This window comes from Gekko japonicus, unplaced genomic scaffold (genome assembly GCF_001447785.1).
Source record: "Gekko japonicus isolate JY-2015 unplaced genomic scaffold, Gekko_japonicus_V1.1 scaffold1411, whole genome shotgun sequence".
Lineage (NCBI taxonomy): Eukaryota > Metazoa > Chordata > Lepidosauria > Squamata > Gekkonidae > Gekko > Gekko japonicus.
The window spans coordinates 192,481-204,130 of NW_015170323.1; the positions used below are offsets into that span (position 1 = coordinate 192,481).

General features: G+C 48.3%; 1 protein-coding gene across 3 annotated transcripts in view; it reads right to left on the reverse strand.

Moving 5' to 3' along the window:
- The window catches only part of LSR (lipolysis stimulated lipoprotein receptor), a 47,745-nt gene that overhangs the window by 12,574 nt on the left and 23,521 nt on the right, over window positions 1-11,650 (reverse strand). For 2 of the 3 annotated variants that reach the window (XM_015418092.1, XM_015418090.1), the window contains exons 3-4: window positions 9,766-9,885; window positions 2,544-2,600 (exon numbers count right to left, since the gene is read on the reverse strand). In XM_015418092.1, coding sequence (XP_015273578.1) covers window positions 2,544-2,600; window positions 9,766-9,885 — 177 coding nt within the window. The remainder of the gene's footprint in view (window positions 1-2,543; window positions 2,601-9,765; window positions 9,886-11,650) is intronic. The other variant, XM_015418091.1, reaches the window with a different exon arrangement.

Below are 11,650 nucleotides of genomic sequence, written 5' to 3' on the forward strand. Positions count from 1 at the left end.
AAAGGCTGGGAGGGAAATCAGGGGAAGGGCTTGGCCTCCGTGGCTTGTCTGCGGCCTCTAAGGACAACCCGTTGGTTGCTGTGTCAAATGGGAAGCTCGATTAGGTGGTCCACCTGGTCTGACCCAGCAGGTCTCTTCTTACGTTCTTAAGGAGCACGTGGTGGGGTGAGAATGGGCTGAACTTCCAAGGGAGCCGCCCCCACCAAGTATCTTCCATCCCTCCCTCCTGGGCTCAGCTCAGCGAAGGAAAAAGTATCTACCGAGGAAGAGCCTGCAGGGAGCCAGCCAATGGAACCGGGTTGACTCCCTGCACACCGGATGCCCTCTCGCTCCTTACAATTCAGCCACCTCATGACCAGTGCTCCCTTCTAAGCTGTGGAGTCTTGGGAACAAAATCCTACTTTAGCAAAGTTAGTTTGCTCTGGAGCCATCCCTTCCTGAGCTAAGACAAAAATGCGTGAGCCCGAGGCTAAAAAAACCCTGTGAGCTAGCTCACACTAACTCAGCTTAGAGGGAACATTGCTCATGACAGACTTGCATTTGAAGAGACACACTTAGTATTGCTTCCACCATGAGAGGGAACTCAATTCCTAGACCAACAAGAATCTATATCTAAGGCCCTTTTTTGTGTGTCTGCCCGTACACACCAGTACGATGTTCCGACGCTTCTTTCTGGTTGGCCTCTTTGCAAAGAGGCCGGCCAGAGAAGGTGGCGGGTGGGATAGGATACTCTGCGCACAATGACGATGTCATCAACAGGCGCGATGGAGTATATTGGGCTGCTGTGTTGCCTCCTCTGCAGGCCTCCATCATGAGTCCCGGTACTTTTAACTTCTACGCCCTGTCCAATGTTCCCCCTAAGCTGAGTTAAGTGAGAGCTAGCTCACAGTTTTTTAGCCTCCGGCTCACACATTTTTGTCTTAGCTCAGGAAGGATGGCTCCAGAGCAAACTAATTTATGCAGTAGCCAAATCGCTTGCTCACAACTTTAATGCCAGTAGCTCACAAAGTAGAATTTTTGCTCACAAGACCCCACAGCTTAGAGGGAGCATTGGCCCTGTCTATACTACATCTGCATCTGTGGGTGTGTGCATAGGATACTAGTGTTTGTGCAGAGGATGGAGTTCCCAGAACCAGCTTTTTTGATGTGCTTTCTTGTCCTACAGAGAACGCATACCCCATTCCTCAAATACAGGGTAAGGCCAACACAATTCACTCCCAAGTTATCGTGATATGCCACTGCAAACTTTGAGGCTGGCCTGGGAAGGTTTGGGCATCAGAGGCTTTGAATGAGCCCCTGCACTCAGCTGACTATACAGCTGCCTCCTCCCACCCCCAAAAGCTGCACTTCTGACCCAAGTGTTTAATTCTCTGCATTGTTTTGGGCATGCCCCCCCCCCTTCAACCTCATTAGCTTGTCTGAGGCACAGGGTGATCAACACTGAAACGGAAGAGCTCTTGACTGCATGGCAGGGTAAAAGAGCTCCACCCTTTCAGGGTAGTAATGGGTTTGTGTAGCAAATCACCTCAAAGCTGTCACTGGGGAAGCCGCAGGAGGACTCTTCATCTCACCCCGACCCATAGCCAGAAAGACATCTCAGTCCCATACTGCACGTTAGCGCAAGGACTTAAGGATTACTGACCACTAGTCTCAAAAAAGACATCAACGGCAGTTTCCCATTAGAAAAGAGCAAGAGTCCAGTAGCGCCTTCAAGACTAACAAAATATGTGGCAGGGGGTGAGCGCCTGTGAGTCACCGCTCACTTCTCCGGACTGATGAAAGCTCCTCCCCTGCCACAAATTTTGTTAGTCTTTAAGGTGCCACTGGACTCTTGGTCTTTTCTGCTGCTACAGACAGATCAAGACGGGTAGCCTTGTTAGTCTATCTCAATGCAGTTTCCCACATTTGCAAAAAAACGAATCAATCAACATTTCCCACATATTATACACACGGAAAGGCATTCTGACAAGTGCATCTGTGGATGCTGGTTGCATTCCCATTTGTTGTTTCCAGGCGCACCCCCAAGAAAGCACATTAAGGTGCGCAGTGCAGCAGTTATCCTGTTCCCCAAAGCCACAGACTCTGTGGGACCCTTGAGATTGAGTTCCTCTGCTCAAGTCCACGTTTGCACCACTGGGACTTGAAAAGGGCATATCCCTTGCATATTACTGGGAGAATAAAAATGAAGACGCCTCAGAAAGTGTTTACAACAGCACAGTGCAAGCTCACCAGGGAAGAAAAGAGACGAAAGGCCAAGAGGACAGGCGCTTTAAAACCTTTTCCAAACCCACGTCCCTCTGAGATATTGAAGACAAGAAACAATATATTTAATAATTCACTTATGACACTTGAGTCCTGCTTCTAAAAAATGGCCCCCTGGTTGCAGTCAGCTCTCATCTGGCTGAACTCCAACAGTGTGACATAATCCAGTGGTCCCAGACCACACCATTGGCCCCACGGATAGGAAATGGTAAAGAATGGCTGTAATCCCCTCCCACTTCCCACTCCGCAGGGAAAAAAGAGCACGGATGCAAAGCCAGTACCTGCCATATCCCCTATCTGAAAGCCTGGCAAAAGCTCTGAGACATCGGAGGATTTGCCTACAGAATGAGAAGAAAACACACACAGAAAAAAAGAGAAAATTACTAAATATGGACGGCTGCCCGAGGAGCAGGCATTTTGTGGCTAGACTACGCAGGGGATAAGCTCAGCATGCAAGGTCTGCCCTTGATGGCCTCCCAGACGGAGGTCTCTGCTGCCTTGTCAAATAACCTCATGCGGCACCCGGCTGCTTTAGTCACTCACCTGGTCACCTCCGGCGAGTCAATATGGACTCAAGGCAATCAGGCAGGATTATTACGGAGATGTGGTGAGGACCGTCACTCCCAAGTCTTCACAGCCAGGTCTGCCCTCTTGCCATGTCTTATCCCCCTCTACCCACCCTTTCACTTTTTCTCCTTCTAATTGCTTTCTCCTTTGTTTAGCAGGTTCAGGAGAGAAGAAGAAAGCACCTGGGCTACTTGGATTGCTCCTCATTAGCTACAACAAGGTATTTTGCCATACCACATTAACATATTGTGTGTGTGTGTGTAGGTAGGCGGTGGCAGGTTAATAAAAATTATGGCATGTTAAAAGTGAAGGGGCTTTTACACATGTAGCCCCCAGATACCCCAGCTCTCTCCTTCAGAGTTTGCTTTGTGCTGAAATGGAAGCCACATGTGACAGATGTTCACTTAAAGGCTTCATGTACAGAATTCCTTGCAGGCAAATGGGGAAAAACAGCTTCCCCTCCATATGCACGCACGCACACACACACACCTTTTACATATTGTTGCCAACTCTGGGTTTGGAATACCTGGAGGTCTAAGGGTGGAGCCTAGGAGAATGGGGTTTTTGGAGAGGAAGGACCTCGGTAGGGTATACGAACGCCATTCCCCCAGCGGTGTGGGAAAACCCCCGTTTTCTGGGCTTCAGCCTGCCGCCAGCCAGCCCCACCCCCAAACAGGGATGTCATGCAGGGACGCTCTGGTATCTGGGCAAACTCTATGATTTTGAGGCCAAAAAAAACCCATAGAGTTTGCTCAAACAACAGATCTTCCCCCGTGCAACATCACTTCCAGGTGGCCCGGGGCAGTGGGGCCCTGAAATATATGCGGCTCTTAACTTTCCTGTCAAGCCTAAATTTATTTTGCTGCATTCATGTAAAATGGACTAGTTATGATTTAATACATAAATACATATAAATTAACTGGCATAGTTAAATAATTTACAAGTATAAACACTTTTCATCAAGCAAAACTGCAAATATACCTAATGTTTAAGAGGGAGCTACAGTCTGCTATGCTAATATATTTCCTTTTTTGCCCTCTGAGAAGTAAGAAAAAGGGAAATAGCTGAACACAGAACACACATTTTGTATAGAAAAGGAAAGAAATAGTCTCATACAGCCACAATACACAAAGTAAAACTACTGCACAGAACACTTAATAACTTATTAAACATATTCTAGCATCTCAACTGTTTGTTTTTTTAAGTACCCGAGGATACACTTTTATTATTATTTTTTCATTATACACTACAAACATACGTACAAACAACACATAACTACCTCCAACAACACATAACATATAGCAAGAGACATTTCTCACTCCTTCTGCTTATTAAATTTCTAAATTCATTATCTATTTTACAAGCATCTCAACTGTTGTCTAAATTTACAATTTAACAATAGTGATGCCCCTGAAAATATGCTGTACGTGTCTACAATATACAGACTCACTACCTAATGTTGTCCTACATTCCCCCTCCCTTTCATTCATTCCAAAAGAAGTTTTTCCTTCTCTTTCAGAATGAATGAAATGCTTTTTAAACCAAGGCTTTAGTTGCTCAAGATGTACAGCATGAAAAAGTCTGAGGATTAGTCTCCATTTTCCCAGTGGAAAAACTGGGAGTACCTTGGGGGAAAACAGAAAGACACACAAACACCCCAAATTTCTCTGCCCCCCCTCCAGCCTTCACATCGGCTACATGGACCACTTATCACATTTAGATTAAATCTTAATTGTAGCCGGAGCCAGGCAAATGTGACGCCCAATCCTGGCTTTTATCCAGAACACTTGCATGACAGACCATAAACCAGCTCTCCTTCCTGACCCATCAATAGTTTATCCCAGTACAATCTTTGCTCTTTTTAGGGCTGATTCAGACATGCGTTCAAGGAAAAGCATTAACATTCAAGCAATACAAAGTGAACTGAAGGCTCGGGATCGATGGTGGAAAGCACTGATGTTTCAGTTAACAAGGGATGGATATGCTATGTGTGAACTTGCCCCAAGTGAGATAAGCACAGGCCACTGCCTTTGTCTTGCAGAAACAGAGAAGACTTGCCAAGAAAAAGAGGCAGCATTATCCTGCTCTCTGCACCTCCGGGATGCATTTGTGAGCCAGGCACACAATTTCACCTACAGAGAAAGTTTACAAGCAGACTTCCTTTCCCAGGCTCTGCCATAAATAGCCAACATTTTTGCAGAACAATTAATCCTGGCACAGCCAAGCACATTCCCACAGTGTGGCAAGCTCCCAACTCTCGAAGAGGACATCTGATTTGGGGGCAGAGGCTAAACAACTGTGTGTGTAAAATGCCCCCGAGTCACAGCCGACTTGGGGTGAGCCTGCAGGGTTTTCAAGGCAAGAGATGTTGAGAGGTGGTTTGCCGTCGTCTGCCTCTGCATAGTGACCCTGGTATTCCTTGGTGGTCTCCCATCCAAATACTGACCAGAACCAACCCTGCTTAGCTTCCAAGGCCTAATGATGATGATGAAGAAGAAGAGATTGGATTTATACCCCGCCCTTCACTACCCAAGGGGGTCTCAGAGCGGCTTACAAACTCCTTTCCCTTCCCCTCCCCACAACAGACACCCTGTGAGGTAGGCGGGGCTGAGAGAGCTCTTGACAGAAACTGCTCTTTTTCAAGAACAGCTCTTATCAGAACTACGGCTTGCCCAAGGTCATCCAGCCAGGTGCAAGTGGAGGAGTGGGGAATCAAACCCGGTTCTCCCAGATTAGAGTCTCCGCACTTAACCACTACACCAAACTGGCTAGCCTGGGCCACCCAAGTTGGGACTGAAACAACTAGGAAGTACCTATTCTGGTTAGGATTGTCAGAGCCTGCCTCCCGGTTCCTCCCTGAAGATCTTCTGTAACACATGCAAAGCACATACGCCGCGATGATGTCTCCAGAAGTTACGTCATCGCATTTCCAAAGTTGGGGGCAACCCTCTAGGTTTTCGGCAAAACTCAATGGGGGTTTTTTTTGCCTCAAAACCATAGGGTTTTGCCCTTAACCTAGAGCATCAACCTCAACATCGGAAACTCAATGATGTCTCTCCCAGGTGATGTCCTCACAGTGGTGCCAGCAGCACAGGGGGGGGGGTGCTTCTCAGAGGTGGGGCTTCCCCCGCCAGCCAGCTGGGTTGCGGGCTGATTGGGAGCCCTGAAATCAGGGGATCCTCTGGCCCCACTGGGGGGGGGGATAGCAACCCTAATTCTACTGCATTTTTTATTCTCCCCCCTCCTCTAAGGTGCCCAGAGTTGCAAGCATGGTATTCCCTTCCCCTATTTAACCTGCATAAGAAGCCCTGCAAGGCGGGCTAGGCTGAGAAAGAGGCTGGGGCCCAAGGTCACCCAGTCAGATTCGCGACTGGGTGGATGTCTGAACCCAGAGCCTAGCCTGATGTTACACTGGCCGTGCAAGAGCACGAGACAGCTGCACGCACCAAGACTGTAGCAAGGCAATCGGCAGACTGCTTGCACAGACTCCTCTTCTCCGGCACTCCTGCAGCCGTTCAGAGGAATGTGCAGATGTCAACAACATATTTGTGTAGGAAGAGACACGCCCCGCAGGACTGCGCCAAGACATCAAGTCCAGCATCTGGGCTCCAAGAGTAGCCCGTCAGATGCCTCTGGGAAGCTCTCGAGCTGGGTCTGAAAGCCACGCCTTCTCCCTGTCTGGTACGCCCTGATATCCCGCCCATGAACACGGGAGGTTCTGTTTCGCTCTTGTGGCGTGCAATTATTGACAGTCCTACCCTGCCCGTGATAAAGGAAGGATCAGACATCCAAGCAAGACATCCAGCGTTAGGGAGCAGACATCCAAGTGGCGAGCCTCACACCCTGTGGACATTTTACTACAGACCTGGTGCTTCCCAAGCGTTCCGTGCCCATTATCATTTATGAATAAAGACAAAAGGCTGGGTTCTCAAAAACAGACATACAGTGCCCCAAAGACTCCCACTGCTAATAAATCACCACAGCCTTATATCCTTTGTCCCCGAAATGAATCCAACTGCATATCAGAGGGGAAAGTGGGACAGAGATCAAACCGAAAGACTTACTGCAGGAACTTGGTGCTTGGGGGGGGGGGGGGGGTGCCAAGTGGGGCGGATCACTGAAAATGTCGAGACAGTGTGTGACTGCAATAAAGAAGGCCAATGCTATGCTGGGGATTATTAGGAAGGGTATTGTAAACAGATCAGCCAATATCATAATGCCGCTATATAAATCAATGGTGCGACCTCATTTGGAATACTGTGTGCAGTTCTGGTCACCACACCTTAAAAAGGATATTATAGCTTTGGAAAAAGTGCAGAAAAGGGCAACTCGAATGATAAAAGGGTTGGAACACTTTCCCTATGAGGAACGGTTAAGGCGCTTAGGGCTCTTTAGCTTGGAGAAACGACGACTGAGGGGTGACATGATTGAGGTTTATAAGATTATGCATGGGAAAGAGCAGGTAGAGAAAGAGGTACTTTTCTCCCTTTCTCACAATACAAGAACCCGTGGGCACTCCATGAAATTGCTGAGCGGTCGGGTTAGAACGGATAAAAGGAAGTACTTCTTCACCCAAAGAGTAATTAACACTTGGAATTCACTGCCACAGGAAGTGGTGGCGGCTACAAGCATGGATGGCTTCAAAAGGGAATTAGATAAGCATATGGAGCAGAGGTCCATCAGTGGTTATTAGCCACAAGGTATAGATAGGGACTCTGGGGCAAGTGATGCTCTGTGACATCTTGGTGCTTGGGGGGGGGAGTCAACAGTGGGAGGGCTTCTAATGTCCTGGCCCCACTGGTGGACCTCCTGATGGCACTGGTATTTCTGGCCACTGTGGGATACAGAGTGTTGGACTGGATGGGCCTTTGGCCTGATCCAACATTGGCATCTCTTATGTTCTTATGTTCTTATGGAATGGGCAGGGAGCACTGCCCCAGCACGGGATCCGTCTAGTAGTCAGAATTTCCTACACAGCTCTTCTTTTACAGCATGGGTCCAAAGCCATCGTTATCTAGATGATCACACGGCTTTAAAAAGGACCTCCAGAGGAACAGAAAGCGCAGAATACTGTCAGAAGAGCTAGACACGAGGCGAGGCATACAAAGGGTGGCAAACTGTGCGGTATCTGCCAGACAGCTATAACCACCACTTCTCCCTTCCGGTGGTTGTTCCCCTCCTCTGCTACGACCTCAGAGTCTTCCCACATCCAGCCCTCCCTTCCACCCCTCAGCAGCAGAGAACGCCACCGGGGAGATCGGATTTTGGGGAAGGGAGAAACAGAGATGCAGAGTGATAGATCTTCAAATGATTGGTCTACAGGGTACTGGTTCCCCGCTTCACCATGGAGAATTCCAACCGTTCTGTGTCAGGAGACAGTTTTGTTCGTCACACAGAAATCAACATCCTGAGAAGCTCACGCCTGCATTTTAAAAACATACACACAAAGCCCAAGTTTCTAGTCCTCGTGTTTGCAAGCAGACACTTGAAAGCACACGGGCAAGGCCTTGCAAGGTGGACCTACACCAAGGGATCAGCATGTGCCAAGAGAGACATACGTACACAGAAATCAACTATGATGACACTTATTTTATTTCGGGGATGCAAAGCTGCTCCCAGCATTCTCCTCTCCTCCATTTTACCCTCTCAACAACCCTGCAGGGTAAACCAGGCTGAGAGTGGGCAACTGCACCAACATCACCCAGTAAGCTTTCGTGGTCGAGCCGGGGATTCAAACCTGGTTCTCCCAGATCCTACGCTGACAATAACCACTACGCAGTGCAGCCCGTAGCGTGTCAGTCCTTTTTTTCTGAGCAGCAGAGACACCCAAGCCGGGCACTGCCTATGAAACAGAGAAGCCAGCTAGACACACCTGCCTGCCCCGCCCGTAACCCCCTTTAGATTATGCTCCCGGCACCCCCTACCCTGCCTGCAAAGAAAGAGCTGAGTGTACACAGCAAACAAAACTTAGTCCTCCTGGCTTTGGTCCCAGGAAACCTGCTCTTTGTCCCACAACACAGAATACTTAAGAGTATTTGCATTCCCTATTAACAGACTTCAGGAGGACACCTGGAAGCAACAGTTTCAATGTTCCCACGGAAGGGGAGCTAGCTGAGGGATCCGAACCCCGCCGGGGGAGGGGGGGGAGCCGGCAGCTGGAGCTTCAGACCTGGTGACGGCACCGTGGAAAAACTATGGCTAAGCAGAACAAATGACACGCCTGGCACATCTAGATTGGGAAACTCCTGGAGATTTGGGGTGGAGCCTGGGGAGGACAGGGACCTCAGTGGGGGACAATGCCATAGAGTCCGCCCTCCAAAGCACCCGATCTCTCAAGGAGAAGTGATCTCTATCATCTGGAGAGGAGCTGTAATTCCAGGGGATCCCCTGGTCTCACCTGGAGGCTGGCATCCTTAGGATATATACACACAGGAGGCGGAGGAGGTGGCAAAACGGAATACAATGTTCTGCTACGTCCAGCAGGTGAAGGAGGAAAACACCATCATGTTTCAGTAACAAAGACACTGCAAGGCGAAAGTTAGCAGAACCTGCCAGATTTCTTCTTCTCAGTTTTTGTTTTTTTCAAGTGGACGGGATTCAATTCAATTAAGCTATTCCACCAACTGCAGTAACGAATGATCTTTTATTACCTTACGGTACCGTATTCGAGACCAGGATCTTTTCTGGATATGGACTGTAATGGGGTGGGTGGGGGGAGAAGAATGCACACACAGTCCTCGTTTCGCAGGGCAAACTACCACGGCCGCTCCAACCTGGCATCCTTCCCGTTCAGGGATTAACTCAGCAGGCCCGGCCAGACTAGCACGAAAAGCATCCTTCTCCTACAAAGCCTCCCCCCCTCCCAAGCATGCAGTTAAGCTGCCCTTGCCCACTAAGACACTGGCACGCCGCAGGCAGCAGGGGCTCGTGACTTACCCAACACAATGAGCTCAGCGTAGGCTTCGGTGTTGCCTTGCAGGTCTTGAGGGGAGATCACGGAGCAGTAGTACACCCCGCTGTCCCCCCAGGCGGTCTGCTCTATGCTGAGGTCAGCATCTGGGGAGGGAAGAAAGAGGAGGTAAAAAAAAAGTGTAAATGCCAAACACCGGGATGCTCAACCTTCCCAGGCGCATCAATTTGTAGAGCGGAACATGCCGATTTTCCGTGTGTAGTACACATTTCACACATCTTCACTCAAAGAGGCATCTTTTCGCTGCAAATAGCTTTGTAATGTTTTGTTCCTTGACCAAAAAATAAGGTTCTTTTCAGGTCTTCCAGTTAAGATCTTCCTCACAAGCCCTCCCCTCTGTGCCCCTGCCTGCAGAGGCGAGGCAGCTGGCAACCAGGGACAGGGCATTTTCAGTGGTGGCACCTCACCCGTGAAACACGCTTCCTCTCAAGCCTAACCTGATACACACTCTCTATTCCCTTTTACTTGCCCGGCCAAAACATTTCCTTGAACCCAAGTTTTTAATTAAGGGGCTGATCTTTTATCATCGTTTTTAATACTCTGCTTTTAGCCAGAGGATATTTTATGAGTTTTAAGCTGCTCAACTTTTGCACTGTTTTTATGCTCTTGCTGCGTTTTTAATCGTTCTATTATTTTTAATGGTGGCTTTTGCTTTCATTATGTTTTGCTTTCTAAGCTGCCTCGAGCAGGTTCTCTGGACGGCACAGAAATTTTTCAAATGCATAACTAAAGTAAATTCTTCTCCCAGCATATTTAATATTTACTACTAGCTGCATGCACGAGGAATCCACGGGAGTCGCAAGAAGTGATTGACCATTTTTCAACAGGCAGAGCAACAAATACAAATGGCAACCAATTATTAACTATCTGCCTATTAGGCATCTTGATGCCTTTCAACATATGGGCGTTCAATACTGCTGACTTTCCAAAACACCGAAGCGTATGAAAGAAATCGTACTTTCATAAACAAAAGCTGCCATTCATTGTTAGCAGGAAAAGGTCATCTTTATTTATTTAATGTATGTACGTGCTGCTTTTCAACGCAGAAGTGTTCCCAAAGCTGTTCAACTGGAGTGGGAGTGCATGGGGAAGGGCTGTGGAACAGCAGCAGAGCACCAGTGGTGCACACAGAAGGCTCCAAGTTCAATCCCCGACATCGGCAGCAAAGGAGATCAGGAAGCAGGTGACGTGAAAGACCTGGGAGAGCTGCTGCCAGCCAGAGAAGGCAAGACTGGTCTTGAGAGCACAGAGGCCTGACCTGCTATTTATTATTTACATTATTTATAGTTTGCCTTTCTCACTGAGATTCAAGGCAGATTACACAGGGTAAATCAATGCAGGGATGGGACAAAACATCTAATAAGCAATGTAATACCACGAGAATTAGAGAAATCAGAAATAAAGCCTAGAGCATTCGACGTGACATGTTGAACAAGGGAGAAATTGTGCTACCAAGAAAAAGCAACACTGAAAGAGCAGGATAATACATACTATACCCAGTGGTATAGTCCAAAGTCACATTCCCTTTATAGCACAACAGACACCTTGTGGGGTAGGTGGGGCTGAGAGGGTTCCTAGAGAACCGTGGCTGGCCCAAGGCCACCCAGCGGGCTTCAAATGGAGGAGTGGGGAATCCAACCTGGTTCTCCAGATTAGAGTCCACTGCTCTTAACCACTCCTGCACCATGCCTCCTCAACCATTCCATTCTCATAGAGCCCTATTACCTTCATTAAAAAGCCCTTATAAACAATTTCTGTTTTATGTCTGCAGATTGACAGATGCATTAACAGCATCCCTGACCTTCCCAGGTAGGCTGTTTCACGAGGGAGGGGCCAGCACAGAGAACGGAT